Genomic DNA, 21,710 nt, shown 5'->3' on the forward strand with positions numbered 1-21,710 from the left:
CTGACAGCTTGCATACATCCGTTTTTAAGTGTTTATCAAAGCCATTTCACTGGACCTTACTGACAGTGAAGTAAGAGGAGACCCACCACTTCATGAGGAACATCAGCTCTCCACTGGAGTCCGTTGCTCCGATGATTCTTTCTGGCTGCAGACCTCTGCCGAAACCTCTGGCCTTCTCACCCTGGAGACGGGAAGTGCAAGAAAACACATCAACAGAGTAGAAAGGCAGGGGGAACCGCTGTATTAAACACTTGTGTGTAGACTTTGTGATGATGACACGCTCAAATTTTTGTGATGTGACCGCTGGTGTTCTCCAAAGTCTGGAGAAAGGTGGCTACTTCCTCTCTTCTTTCCTTACCTCTTCCTTCTTCCTCTTGCTCCCCCTCTCCTCGGGTTCTTTTGTGGCCTCGGTCGTGACTTTCCTCTTGCCCTCCTTCTTTTTCTCCTCCTTCTCTTTGTATTTTGACATGAACTCAGCAATGAGGTCGGGGCAGTCTAGGTTCTCCTCTGGCTCCCATGTATTGTCCTCACTGAATGGGAGATGTATTAGTTCAATTTCAGACTTTTCTTACTCTTTAAAAATCATTTCCTTGTTTTTACATTTTGTAGGCTTACTTTCACAGCCGATAGCAAACTTTTACTTCAGGGGGCAAGAGTGCAAAGACAGACAAAAAACAGTGCACCATATTACCAAGAGAAAAAAGTGTGTTTGGACTTACTCTGAGAAGCCCTTCCATTTCAGCAGAAATTCCGCTTTGCCCTTCACCACTCGGCGGTCCAAAACCTTCTCCACCACATACTCCTCTTCCTCCTCCTCTTCTGCTGCTGCTGCTGCTGCTCCTGCTGCTGCTGCTGGTGGTGCTTCTGCGGCAGCTGGTGCCGCCGGTGCAGCCGATGTTGCTGCTTCTGCTGCTGCTGCCTCCGGTGCTGCAGGCTGCTCCTCCTCCTCAGCCTTCTTGCCCTTCTTTGCTGCTACAGTCGCCAGCTTGACGACTATTGAGGGCCCCTCTAGTGAACCTGAGGGGACACGCACACAGAGGTAATGATAACTGTTAGAATAGAATGATGTGAATTATAGTATAACATGTATTAATATTCAGTTTAATTGGAAAACTGCGAGACAATAATGAGGTGGCCGAAATGCCGTCACAGTGAAACATTCCCCACATTAAAGACTTATTACTCATAAAAATGTAGGTACTACAAGTCACTATAACTGTCTGACCATCAGCCAGCTCTACAGATACACCCTGCTGTGTTTTGTCTTAATGACTGTGATTGACTGCACTCATAAAGGAAGCAGCAAAACACACCAAATAACAATAGTGTGTCATGCCCTGAAATTCAAAAAGATCTTCTGAAGAAAATAAGATTAAAATAAATAAATAAATAAATCAGGTATCGTGACAAAGGGCTGATACCATTATTTTAATAAGTAATTCAGTAAATGTATATCTATGTATTCATTGTTATATTCTGTTTTACAAAGCTTAAAGCCTGATGTTTCCTCACATATAAAAAGATGATCGTAGTATCTTCCACACAGTGAGGCACACAGCTAGCTAATTAAACACTGGTATCAGATCAATACTTGCTATCGGCTGATACTCAAAGTCCAACTATTGGTTTCAGGACTGAAAAAGTTGCATGGGTGCACCCGTGTTTATCTATGAACACCTACACACAGGATGTAAATGTTGTACTACAGGGGTCGGGAACCTTTTTTTTTTTCCTGGAGAGCCACTTTTACCATTTTATTTAAATCTCAGAAGAGCCAAATTTAATCAAAAGACTGTAATGCGGGGTGGAATCGCGCAATTCATTTGCAGTCTGGGCGCGGAGTGGTGTGGGTCTTTTCTCTGCTTTGACTGCAGCTGGGTCTGCTGCGCAAGGCTACTGTGAACCTGACCGCCTGTGAGTGCTTTGGGACGGGGGAGGGGCTCACGGCAGCACCCGCTACTCGTTGAGGACAGTAACTGCAGAGCGATACGTGCTTTCACTTCAGAGTCTCCAAAACAACAGAAAAGTCTCCAATAACACCACAAAAAGTCGCTAGATTTGTCGCTAGTCGCTTTTGAGGAAAAAAGTCGCTACAAGGATTTGGAAAGTCGCCTGATTCAGTGAGAAAGTCGCCAAGTTGGCAACACTGTTCTTGTTGACGAAAATGGAGGGAAATCTGATTTTGTTTGATGTTGTCATGGCAACGAGGCGCGAATGTAACAATATTGTCCAGGCTATGTTTATGGAGTCAAATGAGGTGGAAAGTGAAATTAAATTTTTCCAGATAGACCTACGTATTTGCCACAAAGCCTTGTCATTTTATATGTATTGACTGTTGTTTTAGCCTTCCTCTAGGCCTATGCTTATACCTTTATTTGCAAGTTGTTTTATTTTGCCAACCCATTTCGTCCAACAGCCCCGGCAGTGCAGCAAAAGAGCCAGTGGTGGCTCGCGAGCCCCAGGTTCCCGACCCATGTTGTACTAGTAGCTGAGTGACAGTAACAAACCACACATTCCTACAAATAATACAATATTAAAAAGTCTACCTTGAAAACCACAATTCATTATTTTGCCTTTTTCATTTTGTATATAAAATACAAATAAAACAAAATCCATAATTATACATTACCATCATTAAGTGACATTTCTTGTATTACATACTACAGGAATGGTTGCGTAATGTTAAAGTAATGTCTTCATATTCCAACACCATTTATTGGCTTCAACTTAATTTTAGACAACATAACAATAATACCTAAGGTAGAGATGCACCAATCCCACTTTATCTCTTGGATCCTAATAAAGTCAGGACATATGCTGACACACAGCATAAGTGATAATGTAATATTACAACAGTGTTCATTTTGACAGCAAATTTTGATTTTAGTTTTAGTCATTGTCTTTTGACTAAAATGTCACTTAGTTTTAGTCCGACTAAATATCATTAGGTTATAGTTAACTAAATCTACAGTAAGTTTAGTCGACTTGAATATAATAAAGTGTAATGCATTTTTTTAAGTTTGTCTTTATTACTACTAGATGAAATGAATCCAATATTTAGCTGTTATGGAATGGTAGTAAGGTTTGAATGTGCAATATACACAGACACAGATTTCAAGATATGTTTTGAAACGCATACATATCTTTATTTACCTGGCTTTGTCATAAGAGTATCTCATTAACACTTTTCTTTATTTATCAGACAGATTTTTGTTTTCATGATTTTATTTGTTATCCATGAACTATTATTATGGATGATATTAACCTATATGTTGTTATAGATAAAATTAACATAAGGGAGAGCCTGTCTGTCAGAGACACATTTTAAACACATTTATATTTTACATAATGTGTCATGATTTCTTTGAGAGGCTGAAAATTCCTGAGCACCGGGTTTGATATGAATTGACTTAGTTTATTGAGTTACATCATATCAATTTCTCCTGAAACATTCAACCTAATAAACAATTTTCAGTATTTAAAAAAACACCCTGGTCATATTCAGGGTTATTAAATAATTCACAACCAGAATATCAATAAATAGCATACAGATTCAAATAATTAATAAATAAACGCATTCTGCCAGCAGGAACGGTTCATATGTCTCTGAGCAGCACATGGTACACTAAGCAGGTTGTTATCAATGTGCAGGTGTTTGTTTAACAGATATAATAAAATAGAACAGGCTGCAGAGAGAAAACACTGCTGCTCTGTCAGTGATAACTAACTTTATTAGTATTAGCATTAGCACAGTGAACATGTGGAGACACAAACTCCGTCAAAAGTCAGGGTTTTTTTGGGTCAAAAGTCGCTACAGCTGTCAAAGCCGACTGACAGCTGATCCATCATCAGAAACAGACGTCGCTTCACGTGATGCTTTGGAGGAAAGTTCGTCTCATTTCTCTAAAATCATATCTCCTCACCTCCTCTCTCCTCGAGTGGAAAAGACACACTGAGTGAAACGTGGATGCAATTTAAGAGAATTGAGAAGCACCAATAGCATGACTGCTAGTGGCAGTTGCAGTCTTCCGGGGGGATAGATCAAATATGTGTCTCACCTCCTGACAGTGAAAGCGATTAGTTCTGATTGGATCTCTTCCCAAGTTGTTCCGCCTTTTCCTAGCTCGTCTGTACCTTCTGATTGGATCTCGTCTATGGCAAACACTTTTTTCTCGTTTTTGTTTGTTGACGAAAGTGTCAATACATTTTGTCATAGTTTCCTTCCTCGTGCTTTAGTTTTTATTTAGTTCTCGTCTCGTTTTCGGCAGAATAAAAAGGTTGTTGACGAAGATTATTGTAAAACTGTATTACAGAGCAGGGACTGTGTGATACTACACAGTCATGATGGAATGAATGGAACTGACAGAGGTAAAACATTGATGATGAAACTGTATTAAAACATGGATTGAAACATCTGGCTGATATCTACTGAAGACATCAAACTGGCCATTTAAATCACCTGTAATGTAAAAGGTAACAACTATAGAACTTAAACTGCTATAGGCTGCTGCAAAATGGGACCCTGTGGGTTGTAATCAAATCGAGTTTTCTTGATGGTGGAACCCAAAATGCAAAACTACTTTAAAAACCACTTGAGTCTTTTCATTTAAGACCTGAGAGAAGTAAAGACTCTTCTTGGATCAGAAACCATGGGGATACCATGCTCGGCTGTGTGAGAGGGAAAAGAAGCTGAAACCCGAGGACACAGTGGATAAAAGGAGGAGGGGCTCAACCATTCAAAAGAACTCTGACAAACACTGGGAGACCTGTAACTGTTGGAGGAGTGGTTCCACACTAGCAGCCATTTTGCCAAGTAACCAGTGACACAAAATATTTTAAACACACGGGTTTAACAATGTCGGGGGAGCTGTGGCTCAGAGCGGGTCGTACACTAATGGATCCACATTCCAGTCCACTCCTCCAGTCGGCATGTCAAAGAGTCTTTAGGTGATATATCTTAACTGTCCAACTGATTATGAGCAGGCAGGTATGGCAGCCTGTGTCATCATTAATGTGTTTGTCAAAGTGTACACATTACAACACTGAGAACAAGAAAACAAACTTAACCTTATTTACTAGAAACAAAAGGACCGGTGGGTTAGCTTTAATTGGCATCTATACACTAGTAATATACTCTCTTATTCACTTCTGCCAAGCCTGTTCTGCTGGATGCCACTAAACTAAACACACTGCACCTTTTACGGACCATTAATCATATAAGTAATTGTGACAGTGTGATTATGCTGCATTGTGTTTTTCCTAGATGCTCTTGTATTATAAAGCCTAGCTCTTTCTCACCTGTCTGAATTTAAAAGTGAAATGTTCAGTGGTGGAAACTGACTGATTCAGACATCTACAGCCTGCTTTGTTTCACTTTCAGTCACATTTCGGATTCTGCCATTTTAAATTTGCTTAATTCCATATAATGATCTCTCATTTTATCCAGCCGCTTGGCGCAGTGCTTTCTCTGTCTGTCTGTTACTGCACATTTGCTTACCTGTAAAATGCTGATCAGAAAAGAATTGGATTGGTTACACATATACACGGCAGAAAAATCTGTTTTCTCCGGGGGTAAAATATACCAGTGGAAAGGAGGTTTCTCTAATCCCATTACAGAAAAGAGGTTTCCAGTTCACATGACGTCATTCTAGATACAACCGATTTTAACCTGGTCACTCAAGTGCATGTAAACACAACTCATGATAATAGTTGACAAGGATTTCCACCCACTGTAGAGGACTGGGTACCTGCCACATGTGAGAAAATAACTTGAACATCACAGAAATGGTAGCACATCGTGGGCATTCAAGCCAAACTTGGTGCATGTTGTTTGAGGCACAGGTGAGGTAATGGAGTATGATCAAAGGGGGGGTCGAGTTGGAGCTAGAGATTAATGCATTTAAATTTATAGGAAGCCAGAAAACAGCACAGCGGTTTATACTACTCTCAAACAGGATTTTACAACTCCATACCAATTTCCTCGTGAGGATCACAAGGTAAACAGTCAAATACATCGCGTTCACGTTACAAAGTCACCAGTTGCATGTCTGTGATAGGCCAAAGCAAACAAAACGCTAAATTTATTGCCATCGTCCTATGCGATCCCCATTCCCGCAGCGTTAACGTATTGCCCCCGTTTTAAATGAATGGAAGGGTCGCCGTTTTCAGTCTGAACACGGCCTAGAAGTCCAGTGTGCATCTTTTTCTGGCTTCAACAAGCAACATGTTCACCAAGACAGTGTGTGATATATGCTAGATAACCCACAGAGGTGCTGATGGTGTCATAAACTCAGCACACACCTTATTTAATAAAACTTCACCCATGCCAGGTGTTTAACAATGAATGAACAACCTTACGAGCTCGACGAAACTTTATCCAGCACATTAGGCCGCAAGCCTTTGAATGAGCCGAGGCGGCAAAACCCCGCTGGCTGTAAATATTTTAAATGTCGAACCAATTACAAGTCAGTTATTTCCCGTGTGCACTCATACATGCTCACGATATATAACTGTGTAAGTCTCTATGCTAACACTTATTCATATACACGTGTGTCGCGTTTAATAAGCAACAGTTTAACCATTAATGTTTGCTAGCAATGGAGAAAACGCCCCCTTCATGTCTCCCGTATCACAGTCGCTGATATGCACACTGCAACCACACGTGTGGGTGAATTCTTTAAATAATTACACATGCAAAAACAGATTAAACTAACAGTTTTTTTAAGTGTATGCAAATATCTTAATTGTTTCATAATAGAAACGTTTGGCTAACGCGCTGCGCAGTGTTTTAATGGTAATTTACGCCAACGCAAAGAACGTACAATTAACGTTAGCTATAGTCTGCTACTTATATGTTTTGACACCCCCCCTCTCCTCCCACGGTGTTGCAATTCAACATCCGAGCAAAGAGACGAGTCAGGCGGTGTGTACTCTGCAACCAGAGGGCAACATGGCTGGCGTGTTTCTCCCCCTCCAACAGCACCAGCTAACACGAGCCTTACCTTTACAGAGAAAGCTCCGGAGCGCTTGTATGGGCTCACTGCAGGCCCGAGTGAAAACACAGTGATTTAGGCGGTTGTTTAAGACGAATAACAGGCCGGAGACGCTCCACTGGCGACACAGAAATCCCCAAGCTCTTTGTGGCGAGGTTACAGTCCACTTTCCCTCAATGTGGTTAGCTGTCGAATAACACAATAGCCTCAACGTCGGTATACCACCACCGATCCCGTTCTGCCCGCCAACAGCACCACCGGAAGTTACCTAAGCGCTGGAGGCAAAGCATTGTGGGAGGTGTAGTCTTTCCCATATTAGCTAGTATTTGTCCAACACATAGACTGTATATAAAACAGCAAATACTAGCTAATATTGTACATTGCAACAGGGGGCCAGACTGGGAGCAGACGGGCTGGTTCAATTTATCCTGAAGTTATAAATGCGTCATTCATTTTATAATTGATTTTAAGATTTTACTGATAACTTTTAAAGCAGGCCTAGGTCTAGCTCCAAGCTACATATCAGATATGTTGACTCCATATGAGCCGGCCCCGCAGCCTTAGATCCTCAGGCGGGGCCCTTCTGGTTGCTCCAAAGTTGAGGTTGAAATCTAGAGGGGACCGCGCTTTCGCCATTAGGGCCCCTTGGCTTTGGAACGAACTACCTGAAGAAATAAGGCTCGCAGAATCAGTGATCTCATTTAAATCACTTATTAAAACTCTTTTCTACAGACTAGCTTTCATGTGATGTTGTTTGTTTGTTTATTGCTACTGTCTTTTATTTCATTTTATTTTACACTATCACATTTATTGTACTGCTTTTGCATTGTATTGTACTGCTTTTGCTTTGTTTGTCAAAGCACTTTGTAAACTTTGTTTTTAAAGGGTCTATATTAAAAAAAAAAAGGTATTATTTTGGTAACTGTACGTTCAGACCAAAAGCGGACAGTACGCCAAAGCTGCCCTGTCCGCCCCGCTAAAGTCGCTTTTGTCGCCTTTGTCGCCCTTTCGTTCTTGTTTCTCTAAGACATATTTGACGGCCCATATCTTTTGAACAGAGAGTAAGACCACTCTATTCCTACCTGACACTTTAGGCTTTCATTACAAATTAAAAGGGAATTTATTCAGTTTATGGTTCATGAGGAATTCAAAGGGAAGTAAAAAGTGTGACTACCAACCCCGTTCTCCCCTACTCTGTTTTTAGCATACAAAATATATAACCTACAGTAGCCTACAAAGCTTACTTCCTTAAAGGTAGGCTACAGGTAGATATCAGTGCTGAAAAGTGTGCATTACATACAAACCACAGCATTCTAGTTATTTTAAGGTCATTAGTCATACAGCACAGTTTAAAAACCTAAAGAAAACAAAGTCAGAGCTGATATCATTAGAAATACTGGAAAACCGTCCCGTTTGTGTCATTTAATTTATGTTGTTAGCTTTCTATTGTTTGCCGTGAGGTCAGGGTATAATTGATTATCTGTCCATTCAAAGTTTTACCTTGATGTGATAATCATTAAGTATTTTTTTAATCAAAGGATTCCACTTTACATTTCTTCTCTTGGTAAGGCAGCAACACCATGTTGTTGCTACACAGACTAGCAGCAGCACAACCAGGAAGGATGCTGAGTGCTAAGTGAACCCTTAGGCTAATGACTCCAACAAAAGCTCATTTGAATCAGGAGAAGCAAACCTGGAGTCCAATCAATTAAAGATTGGGGCAAGGTGTAGAGCTACTTTGACTTGTAAAAACAATCAAACTTTTTGAGTACTACGCACAAAACTGTTGTTGTAATTATTATTATTACATCCACAAATAATAAAAATGTAATCTATCCATACACTTATTTTGGTTTAATGAACTGAAGCAAATGGTGACCACAACCTACTAAATAACAGCTGCTGTGATTTCAAGTGAAGTTAGTTTCCCAAGTGAAGCAAGAAAAAATGGATGTTGAAACTACAGAAGTAATGTACGTAACCTCAGTTCCCCATTCTTGGCTTGTACTCGTGAATGTTAACCGTGTTGACAATGCAACGGCGGACTGTCAGGTCAGTAAAAATTAATTTATAATAAAATGTATTATATTATTAATAATAGAATAAATGCAAGCATTCTGTCCAGACATAATATAATTCAATATGAAAGCAGGACAAGCCCACTTTGTTTAAAGAAGAATTTGAAAGGGTTAATTTGCAAAATCAACTTGTAACCAGTTTGCATTAGGACCCACGTAAGAAGTTGTGAAGGTCTACAGAGGTGCTCAGAGCTAATAACCATGACACCAGGTCACAAAGCAGGTGGGCTTTAAAAATTCCTCATAAACTCTGAACTGGGGAAGACCGGATTACTGTTCTATGCATCTTACTACTAGAATGAACTGCAACACAGCAGTTAGAGACACTTTTTCCTCTGAGGGACTTTATAGTTTTACTAGCTGATATTCTGCAGAATGTTTGTGTTTGTTTTAAGTAGTGTGTCTGTATGTGTGTATGATGATTGTTTTCCGATTGTGATGTGAATAAACCGTGATCCTGCATTTATCCTGTTCTCAGGTCTCTCTGGCAAAAGATACCTTGATCTCAGAGATATTTCCTGAATAAATAAAACATATTAAAGAAAACAGCTACAAGCACTTTTGCCTTCTGACATGGTTGGGCAACACATCAGTCTGTGTCACAAAGCTCTGGGGTTTTACTCAGTTTTGCTGACCTCAAATTGGGAACTTGTAGAAATTAAAATAATCAGCTGCACAAAACATGCCACCGGGACTTCCACCCTTTACACAACTTCCCGTTTTAAGGTGGTGTAACTGGTGGGAAGTCCAGAGATGTGCTGATTAACTTAAATACATTGCCTCAGTCATACAAACCAATTCTTAATGCAGATACAATTAATCACATCTATAAATGGATGTTCATGCAGAAAATTCTCACAGAGGTCAAACTCTAATAAAAACAGGCAGCCACCCAACAACCCAAAACACTGCAAGTGACTTCTCATGTCTAAACAGGAAATGTTTCAGTCAATTGCCTTCAATCACATTCAGGCCAGAGTTCTTCATTGGCCACTATCATTGCCTCTAAATGGGTCCCTGACAGATTGTCCAAATATATATTTTATGAAAATAAAAAAGCCAAACAAATCTAAGGGTGTTTTCAGACCTGTACTTTTTAGTCCAGTTGTATAAGACTTAATGTCCCCCATGGGGTGATTTGTTTGGGCAGGTCTGAACGTAGTAATCATACTCGGGTGCATAACCAAAACAACCATATTAAGACAGTTTAGATGAAGTGGTCAAGTCCAAAACAAACTCCGGAACAGTTTGCTTGTGGTCGGAATGGCTCCCGTAGTCAGGTGTGGTTTGCATATTGGGATGCAGAAAAAATTAATTGAGGTCGAACCTGCATGTCTGGACCTGGACTCCTTCGACAAAGAATGCTGTATTTGGCCAATAGTTCTTCTTCTGTATCTGCCTTAAAATTAGGTATCAGCCAGGCCTAATTGAAATCTACTGTTAAAAACAAATCATAAATAGACAAAGACAAAAACATTTGACAAAGACTATAAACATTAAACATTGAAGTATATAGTTAAAAACTACCTCATTCTGGCCTGGCATCCCTGTGAGATCTTAAAGTCGAATTTAAATTAAATTCCTTGATAAAAAATCAGAATCGTGACTACTACACAAGAGGCGCAGACTCTGAACAACAACCCACATTAGCTTTCCTGCTAAAGTCGCCATCTAATCTAATTTACAGACAAGAATACATCTCTTGTCCTGAACCATAGCTCGTTGAATGAGCCACTGAACAAACATTCATTGGAGAAAAGTGCAGTGCCGGTTAGATTCTGGTTTGGTCACTGTTCTTCAGAATCCCTGTGGTCTGATGCATTTGATACAGTGGCCAAATCGTGTAATTACAACTTCCAGGGCAATCATGTGATGCACATTGGCATTGTATGAGAAGCTTCCCCATTGTTGATACATCTGCAGCTTCTGATTAAAGAAGTGCCAGAAAGATTACATTACACATGACCATTCACTGTGTTTACCTTCATTAAACTACTTTATGGCACCATGTTGCTGGAGACCTCAGGTTACCAGGGCTCATCATAGCTTCTTTTCTTTCTTTTGAACAAAAGTTATGATAAGAACTCTCTGGACAACTTACATGTGAGCGCAAGACTACGAATGCCTCCCAGGAGAGGCAAGTCGAAAAATGTATGCCATTATCCCTATATTTAAACAATACTGAGTCTTTAACCCTCTCTAGGACAGTAAGCATCTCACTCTGCTTTTGGTTGTGGCTATTTGCAACAACTACAAACACATTTGAATTCCGAGGTCAGACAACACATTGCACAAACCACTTCTTTTGAGCATAACCTGACCCTTAGTCAACAGCCTGTGCAAAGCATTACCAAAGTTCTGAGCTGTGTTGTTAGGTAAACCTTAGATACCTTACTCCACTCATCAACATCTACTCATAACCACCGGGCATAATTGCTTTTGCCTTAAATAGAGATGCTTTTGACAAGAGAATAGCCAGAAAGCCTCATCCAAGCCATTCACTTCACTTGCTGGTTCAAATTGTTCTACCTAATGAGAACATTCCCCACCAACTTCTGGACAATACTGTCTCGAAACTACATTCATATACATCTAAATTACAACAGCAAATACTTTTAGCTAGATATGTAATGTTGGCTGAATTACGTTTTCTGTCAACAGAATGAGAAAATGTTAATTTACATATTTGGCAAGTTGAAAAACTGTTGATACTGAACATATGCGTGAAATGTTCAGAGCCAATGTATCTAGTTGCCCAACAAAATATCTGATCTTGCAGTATAATATACACTAGAAAGCAATAGCAACATTATTAAACAGTTTATGGTTATGCTAATGACCATGCCCTTTTTCATGCAGAGGGAACCCTCCTGGTGCACACAGGAGTTGACAGGAAGGAGCTTTTTTTGGTGCCACACTACGGTCCATTTTGGCACTGCAGCGCTCTGGTGCCTGAATCCCTTCCTCACAACATTACTTTCTTGAATAATCAAACTGGTAAGACAAATTACATAAACAAAAACAAACATGACCTTTTGTGAAAGCTGACGAGTTGTAACTTTTAAGCATTGTCAGATGGTTCTGAGGGAATTAAAATCAGTATAAAGTGTCTAGCACTCTAACTCTCTCCCCATGTGACTAGTGATTAGTGATGGCATCAGATGCGGAGCTACTCTTAGGAGTTCTGCAGGAGTTGGGGAATGAGGAGCTCAAGCTCTTCCAGTGGCACTTGAAGAATGCTGGAATCATAGAAGGCTTCCCAGGCATCCCAAAGAGCCGGTTGGAGGATGCAGACAGGCAGGACACTGTGGATCAGACGATGCAGACCTACAGCATTCCTGGAGCTCTGCAAATCACAGTGGAAGTTCTTAAGAAGATCAGAAGGAATGATTTAGTGGAGCGTTTACCAGACAGTGGTCCAACACCCAACAGTAAGTTCTAGAAAGCCATCTGTTAATCTGAAATGAACTATTGGATAGAATCCTTTACATTTTATGTTTATATAACAGGACATTAGGTTGAACAATGCCAAAACCCTAACCCCTAAGGCTTAAGCTTTGGCTTTCTTCACAAGTCACAGTGATATGCATATGCTGTATGTAATTAATTTAATTAGCTCTAATTAACTGAAGGGTGATGCCTTTTATTCTAACTGTCATAAAACCAAAAATACAAGAGCAAAGCAGGAATATAGTAAACTGTGTGTTTATCTGCCCTAATCAAAGCTGCAAATGTTAGCATGCCAAGTTAACTATCTCACCACCTAGAGTAGTACGCTAAAGACAACAGGTTTATTATTGTCTAACTACATTATTTTGTAGGGTTACAGGTTACATAATAGGCTGCCTGTAGTAAATATATATACTTGTGCAGGACTGGGATATCCACTCTTTGGGAGCCAAGATGCTAGTGTATCAGAATTTAGAGTAACAACAGTGATATACTGTAGTAATCCTGCTCTTTATTTGTTTTGGAGAAGTCCACCCAAATTTGTGGTAGATAGTTTTAAATTTGAAATACCTACAATTATTTTAAATGATCTCATAAAGTTTTAGTGTTTGCAGCTGATAAAACTCGCAAGAGCAATATCCACGGTCTCAAAAGTTACCACAAATTTCAAGTGATATAACTTCCAGCATTCTGAGCAAATTGCGCCATGCTAGAAAAGAAAGTTTGACAGGCATAGCAACAGCAACTAAGCCCCAGCAAATGGTCAATTGAATACCTTTGGTACCTGGTTTACCATAATTATGAACAAAAATCTCTAAACTTCTTCTTTTATCTCTGCTTGTCTCTCTCAGAGGATGCAACTGATGTTAAAAAGACTTCAGAGAACACAGATGCTTCTTCCAGTCAAGAGGCACAGGCAGTTCCTCCTTACACTCCTGGCCCTGGAGCGCAGGCTGAAGGTGAAGTTATTTCAGTTTACAGTTTGGCCATTTAGCAGCTGTTCTAAACCACGCAAAAATAGGAATGTGGATAATATATTTCTCTAAATCAACATAACATGCATTATTGTATTGAATAAATCAGTAAATGTTCACTGGTAATGCAAAATGTATTAGCTAAATGTGTAATGTATAAGGATGCCACACTGTCAATGTCATTTGGACATATGTGATCATAATATAGACTGAAGAAGGCAACTTCTGACACTAACATATCTGTTACAGATATGTGGGTGCATAGACCAACGCCTCCACAACTCATCACATCATACCAATGCAATCTCCAGTCAAACCTCCAGAACAAGTTCATGTGTATACCCGAAGGGTCGTCAAAGCAGAAAGATAAGAAACTCCTGGACACCATCTACACAGAGCTGTACATCATAGATGGGAATGATATGGATGTCAACTGGCAGCATGAAGTCAGGCACATTGAGATGATGTCAAGAGAGCCAGAAGGAACTGAGAGATCAATTCAGCACAACGACATTTTCAAATACCCCTCTGGAGAAAACATACCAGTAAGAACAGTCCTGACCAGTGGGATTGCAGGAATCGGCAAAACATTCTTGGTGTACAAGTTCATCCTGGACTGGACTGAAGGAAGAGCCAATCAAGATGTGCATCTCACATTCCCCTTTACCTTCCGACAGCTGAATTTACTGAAGGGTAGAAGGTTTTGTTTGGCAGAGCTCATTCACAAATGTATCAGGGAAACCAGAGATATCTCAGAGGAGGCTCTTAATTACATATTCACAAAACTACAGGCTTCAGGAAACACAAACTATGACAAAAGCAAATTCAAACTTCTGTTCGTGCTTGATGGGCTGGATGAAAGTCGCCTTCAGCTCAACTTCGGCTACATGGAAGATTGCTCTGCTGATAAGCCACTGCTGGTGAATGAATTGCTGGCATGCCTCATCAAGGGGAAACTGCTTCCTTCTGCTCGCGTCTGGATAACCACTCGACCAGCGGCGGCCAGTCAGATCCCTCTTGACTTGGTTGACATCATGACAGAGGTCAGAGGGTTCACTGACCTACAGAAGGAGGAGTACTTCAGGAAGAGATTCAGAGATGAGCAACAGGTCAACAGAATCATGTCCAACATCAAGACATCACAAAGCCTCCATATAATGTGCCACATCCCGGTCTTCTGCTGGATCACTGCTACAGTTCTGGAGCAAATGTTAGAAGAAGATGAGAGAAGGGAAATTCCTCAAACTCTGACTGAGATGTATACAAGATTTGTAGTGTTTCAGATCAAACAGACTGCACTAAAGTATGACACAAATGGGCACATCGAGATCATCATGTCACTTGCAAAGCTGGCTTTCCATCAGTTGGAGAAAGGCAATCTGATCTTTTATGAGACAGACTTGAAGAACAGTGGCATTCATTTAAGAAAAGCATCTGTTTGCTCAGGGCTGTTCACACAGATCTTTAAGGAAGAGGATGGGCTGGATGAGGACAAGCTGTTTTGCTTTGTCCATCTCAGCATTCATGAGTTTTTGGCAGCTGTTTTTGTAGTGTTGTCACTCTTTAATGACAGCAAGAATATGATTACTCCACCCAAAACACTTTTCCAGCATCTGCAGATGCTTTTAAGAAAGGCATCTCCAACAGAGGTCTGTATGAAAGCTGTGGACAAAGCCCTGCAGAGTCCGAATGGACACTTAGACCTATTCCTTCGCTTCCTACTGGGTCTTTCATTACAGTCAAATCAGGATCTCTTGAAAGGCTTGCTGAAACGGACAAGAAGCAACACAAAGACCAACCAGAAAATGGTGCAGTACATCAAAGAGAAGATCAGGGAAAATCCCTCTCCATGAAAGATGCATCAATCTCTTCCACTGTCTGAATGAACTGAAGGACCATTCGCTAGTGGCAGAGATCCAGCATTACTTGAGAACAGAAAGCATCTCGACAGCTCATCTCTCCCCTGCTCAGTGGTCAGCCCTGGTCTATGTGTTACTGTCCTCTGACAAAGACCTGGATGTGTTTGACCTGAAAAAATACTCCAAGTCAGACGAGGTTTTTAAGAGAATGCTTCCATTGGTCAAAGCGTCAACAACTGCTCTGTAAGAACTTGTTTCAAATTATTTATGCATGTATTATATTTGTAACATTTTATGCATCAACATTATTTTGTGTAATTTCATATCCCATTCCCTCTCATTCTGAAACAGACTGGACCATTGCAACCTCTCAGGGCTGTCTTGTGAAGCTCTGGCCTCGGTTCTCAGATCACTGTCCTCCAGGCTGAGAGAGCTGAGCCTGAGTAACAACGACCTGAAGGATTTAGGAGTGATGTGGCTCTGCGTTGGATTGGCGAGTCCACATTGTAGACTGGAAACTCTCAGGTCGGTTTCCTGAATCTAGTCAAAAGTCATACTTACAAAATGTGAAGATTTGCTTTATTTACTGCAGTACATTATCCACTCCCCTGGAGTGCTTTACTTAACTGTATTTGTTAATTTGCTGTCTGTTCGAGATCTGTATTTAGTTTCTTTTTTGATACTACTGATTGGAGGTGCCAAAGTCAGATATAATTCAAGTCGTACACACATTGGGCCCTATCTTGCGCTAGGCGCACAGCGGATGCACAGAGCAAATTGTTGTGTGTTTGTGGAAAATGGATCTCAGAACTAAGTCTGCTTCTGGAGGAAAGCTGCTCCACTGCCACTTAGTGATTTATCTAAAAGAAAGGCTGAACAAATGTGGTTAAAACATCTGTATTGACCCGTTAACTAATATGGGTGATTCTTACAGTGTATGTTATCCACAGCTGTTTATACTGTAGGATTGATGTGCTGATAAGTCTGCAGCCTCTGAGATGGTGCACAGAGCACAATGCCATTACGCACATCCATTCACTGTTCATTAAATCAACTGATGACACCAGGCTGCTACAGTATAACCACACACACCTCTACTCTCATCAGACTGGTCGGTTATATCTCCATATTCTTCCTTTCTTTTCAGCAAAAGTAATTCATGTTTTATTCTTGAAACGCATTGCTTGGCAAATGCGCCGTTATAATATCAATCCCCCAAAGTGACAGCGCTCCTGGCTTTTAAAGGGAATGGGAGATGACACCATGATTGGGTTACTGTGTGTTACGCCCTAAATACACCTATGATTAATGAGGGGACTTAAGTCCAACCCTTTTGGACCATGTGCCCTGGACCATTGACCATTTTCCGCCGTTAAAACAGCAAAAGTTGATTTGGACACACCCTAAAGGCACTTGCGCCACACGCTTCACGCCGTGCACTTTAGATTGTTAAAATAGGGCCCAATGACTTTATGTAATTGACATTTTGCCGTCAGTTACATTCATGACTTAGATATGGACAATAAATTCACTACTGCAAATACTGCAATTAAAGCACTCTATTTAGGCTAATAACATGATTTCTTAAATTAATTGCCCGAAAATAATTCAACAACCAAAAAAATCTAATCAAGATCTCCTGGAGGCGACTTCTGTATTCCTGTCCGTTTTACACAGTACATCCTGGGTTTGCATATGTAAGATTTTAAGGTTATGTCACCTCACCCTTTGGTGTAAAATTACAAAATTAAAACATATTCTTGATAAACAATGAATATCAAAGCAAAACAGGCAGAAAAACAAAAAAATCATATCATTCAACTTCGGAGCTGAGAAGAAAATAGACAAACACTAATGATACAATGCCACATGCAGGTTGTCAAATTGTCTGGTCACTACAGAAAGCTGTGCTTCTCTGGGTTCCGCTCTGAGCTGCGAACCCTCCCACTGGAGAGAGCTGGACCTGGGCGTCACCCTAACAAAGCTGAAGATACTATCAAAGGGAAAGAGGCTTCGTCAACAAAATTCTCCACAATTACATACCTTGTACAGTATATTTTTTATTTATTTAATAACTTACATTTTACTTTGTTAGCTTACAAATAGTGTGTTAATGGGATTTAACCAAGTTAGTATGTTGTGTGGATATAACATTTCTTTTTGGTGTTTTTTACTGCCATTTTTTCTTGTAGACCAAGATACTGTATGCAAATAGAGGCACGCTGTCACAATGTGGGCCGGTCTTCCAGTCTGAAACAGCTGGACCTGAGTAACAACAACCTGGAGGATTCAGGAGTGGAGCTACTCTGCACTGGACTGGAGAGTCCTCCCTGTAGACTTGAAACTCTCAGGTCACTTCACTTTATTTAATTATACAGTTTCGTGTTACTATGTTTCTCCATTCATCATCTCTCAAGATACATAATAATATTACAAAAATGACATAATTCAACCCAACTACTATCAGGTTGAAGAAAACCAATCTCAAGCAAAAGAATTTTCACCAATTATTTTTCAGGCTCAGGTCGTGTGACCTGTCACAGAGAGGCTGTGCACCTCTAGCCAGGGTTTTCATGTTCAACCTCCAGTATGAGAGAGTTGGACCTGAGTAACAATGATCTACAGGATTCAGGAGTGAAATTGTTCTCTGCTGGGTTGCAAAGTCCATGCTGTATACTGCAAACACTTGGGTCAGTATTCCTAAACCTTTTCCTTTTACAAAGCCATAATTTTATCTGAATTCCAACATATCAGCATGAAAATGGTGAAGTCTATGGAGTTTTTTCCATGCGCTCTCTGCAGGTTATCAGGCTGTCAGGTCACACAGGAAGGCTATGCTTCTCTGGCCTCAGCTCTGAGCTCCAACCCTTCCCATCTGCGAGAACTGGACCTGAGCTACAATCATCCTGGAGACACTGGGGTGAGCCTGCTCTCTGCTGGTCTGAAGAATCCACAGTGGAGACTGGACACTCTCAGGTATAAACAGTTCCTTAGCTGATTCCCTCTAATGGTAACATGAGCTTTTGGAGATCCTCAGTTCTTGGTCAACAATGACTCATTTTTAGTAGAAGCTAATGTTAATTAATGTCTCATTTATCATTAACATTCACAGCTTTGCTCTTCTTGTCTGAGTTGAACCACGTCCTGTGTGCTTCAATGAATGGTTATGCTTTAAATCAACTAGATTGAACATAGTGTCCTCTAACCACATTGAAAGGCCTAAATGTTCCGAATGGTCACGAGGTGTGGCAAAAAGCTTGCTGTCATAAAGAGGGACAAGATGCGATTAATCATACAAATAAGGATAATGATATTCTCTCTCATGATATTCTCTCTTTTCTGCTTCAGTGTTGATCATGCTGGAGAATTCAGGATATTGCCTGGGCCAAAGAAATGTGAGTACATCTACTCCATTAACCCACTCTACTATGCTAGCTCTTCCCTTCCCATCCCCCACTCATTTGTTCTATCTGTTCCCCATGCACAGTCCACTCCTGCTACCTTCACTACTGGTTGCAGAGCCGATACTGTAGGCTAACAATCTAGAATTTGAAGATTTGCATTTGTTTGATGTTGATCCTAGAATATATTTTTAAGGCCTCTCACTTACCAAACGTCTTGTTTTTGATTAATAGTCTTGATCATATTCAGAGATATGCTCACAATAATAACACTATCATGCCAGTGTTTAGAGGGTATAATGTTTCAGAGTTTATTTCCCCCCCCAACTTAAATATTAGCAAATTAGCAATAAGTATAAAGGGCTAACGGGAATGTCAATGGTGTTGCAGGTATGTAAACCAAACATTGTTTAAGTTCATCCTGAGGAGCAATCCATCCAATTGTTGTTGGGTACATTTTACTCAAACCACAAATGTTATCATCATGGTGGTAAAAGTGATCACAGCCATAAAGATGCATTAACTTAAAACCATGAATGCCCATTTAAAATTTGGTGCCAATTGAAAGCAAATTGCATGGCGACCAATTCCATACTTCTGATACGGCTTTGCTTGGGGTAGGAACTCATTCCCATTGGCTCCCTTTGACTCATTCATTGGCTTTTTGTGGGAGGGAGAGAAACTGACTCCTGACACTCACACTTAACATACGTTATAGCCTGATGAAGCCAGCAGAACAAAACAGAGATGAAAGCCTGAGGACTTTTTTCAAAACCATAGCTGCACTTTTTAATTCTGATACTGCACTTTTTCATTCTAATTTTATTATCTGAAAACATATTCAGTGAAACATACAACAACCATACCACCGAGCCTGTGTCCAAACCAAACAGTAATTTTATTTCTATAGAGGAGTACTTTGTGGCCTGTGCATTAATTACATTTCCCAAACATTTCTTACTTGCAACACATCATCTTCAAGAAGACACACTTCCTAATATAGTCCATCCCTTGACATATGCACATTGATTAACATTGATCAGTGTTCCTCAGTGCACAGAGCCACTAGCATGACTACAGACTCCCTGGGATGTTAATAAATGGCGCCACCATCTATGCTTGCCAGCCATAGACACTACTATGCCTGATTTTCATGCAGCTTTAAAGAAGCATGTTGGCTTTAACAGCCTGAAAAAGAGCCTTCAGCATTTTATGGTGAATCTTATCCATCTCTTACCCCTTGGCACAGATAATTTTTACTCTGTTTGTGACCTCCAACAGGGAGAAAAGAAACCAAATGTTCAAAATAAAAGGAAAATGTGATCCTGAAAATAATCCTCCTTAGCCACAAAACAATATCTTGTAATTTCAAATGGAATAACTAAAATAACTAGTGGCCCTCAAATTTCCAGTTTGAGGGCCACTGAAATTTCAGACTGTTTTATTTTCTTCTGGCAGATGCCTGTGAACTTACACTGGACCTTAACACAGCAAACAAGATGTTCCTCCTGTCACAAGACAACAAACAGGTGACATGGGCAGAACAGAAACAGCCCTATCCTGATCACCCAGAGAGGTTTGACAGAGAACAGGTTCTGTGTACAAATGGCCTGACAGGGCGCTGTTACTGGGAGGTGGAGTGCAAAGGACCAGCTTATGTTGGGGTGACATACAGAGAAATCTGCAGGCAAGGAAGGAAGGATGGCTCTCTGCTTGGTTGGAATGACAAGTCCTGGTGTTTAGAGAACTACAAGAACACTGTGTGGCACAACGGGAAGGCCACAGTCACGTCTACAGCTTCCTTCTACCGTGGTTCCAAAAGAGTGGCAGTGTATCTGGACTGGCCTGCTGGCACTCTGTCCTTCTACAAAGTCTCCTTTGACACACTGATTCACCTCCACACCTTCCATTCCACTTTCACTGAACCCCTTTACCCTGCATTCAGGGTTATTGGCACTGGATCCTTTGCATTATTGTGCTCTCCTCAGTGACTAGAAACTCCTGCTATGGAAACAAGTTGTAAATATTGAAAAATTAAATGGAGGAGACTTTTGTTATATCTGCTTGATATTGTGATTTTTAGTTTTTGGTTGCAGTCATTGACAGTGTCTCCTCTTAAGTCTGTATAACATGTGGAGCACCTCTGGGTTCAATTCTAGGACTGCTGTTAATTTCCTTGTACATAATGTTCTCTCAGTCACATTATACCAGACATATTTTTGCATTTTATTGTTATGTGGACAATACTTTTCCCATATAACTTCTCTCATCTGTCTGGTTAGATTTCAAGAAGATGTGAAAGACTTTTATATCTACAAATGTCCCTGAATCCAGTTCTGAGGGACTTCTTATCATCAGCCCAGAAAACATGTATGCACAGATCAAGCCATATATTGGTGCCATTGCTAACAAGTGGTGTAAAACCATTCCAGCCTCCGTTTTGACAATTATATCAGCAAGCTCATCCTGTCCTGTTTTACCATCTAAACATAAATCCAATATCTGACTAGTTTTAGAGTTTTAAGGATGCAGAAGTTGTTAGGCATTCCTTTTTCTCCTCGTGACAGGACTACATCAGTGGTCTTTCAGCAATTGTAAACCAGAAATCACTCAATAGGCTCCAACTAGTACAAAATGTGGCCTCTAGGCTTTTAAATAAAGCCTAATAACCAGCAACTACTCTCTCCACTGTCACTACTACTAACAACAGTAATAGCACTCAGCAGCCACTTCTACTGCTGTCCAGTGAAGCTTTGCTTTATTAGGATACTGATGAACTGTATCAGGGACATATTTTTGTGTTAATGCTGAACACTGCAATAAATAACATGTCTTAGAGGAGAGCTTCCCACACACATTTCACTTCTACGCAGCAGTATATCTCTGAGGACATCATTTAGAGACAGTGCTGAAGACTAAATAACTGCAGCACCTCGCATACTGGTGGTATGTAATA

General features: G+C 40.4%; 1 protein-coding gene and 1 pseudogene across 1 annotated transcript in view; one reads left to right on the forward strand and one right to left on the reverse strand.

The window, feature by feature from the left end:
- The window catches only part of cbx1a (chromobox homolog 1a (HP1 beta homolog Drosophila)), a gene marked incomplete in the record, with an annotated part of 11,494 nt that extends 3,866 nt beyond the window's left edge, over nt 1–7,628 (reverse strand). Inside the window, 5 exon segments of the mRNA XM_062439369.1 lie at nt 87–181; nt 359–530; nt 720–1,017; nt 7,002–7,260; nt 7,572–7,628. Of these exon segments, the coding sequence (XP_062295353.1) occupies nt 87–181; nt 359–530; nt 720–1,017; nt 7,002–7,260; nt 7,572–7,628 (881 nt within the window).
- Nucleotides 7,629–12,200: 4,572 nt separating this feature from the next.
- On the forward strand, nt 12,201–20,801 carry LOC134000065 (NACHT, LRR and PYD domains-containing protein 3-like; annotated as a pseudogene).
- The last annotated feature ends 909 nt before the right edge of the window (nt 20,802–21,710 follow it).

Source organism: Scomber scombrus, chromosome 18, assembly GCF_963691925.1.
Source record: "Scomber scombrus chromosome 18, fScoSco1.1, whole genome shotgun sequence".
Taxonomy (NCBI): Eukaryota; Metazoa; Chordata; class Actinopteri; order Scombriformes; family Scombridae; genus Scomber; species Scomber scombrus.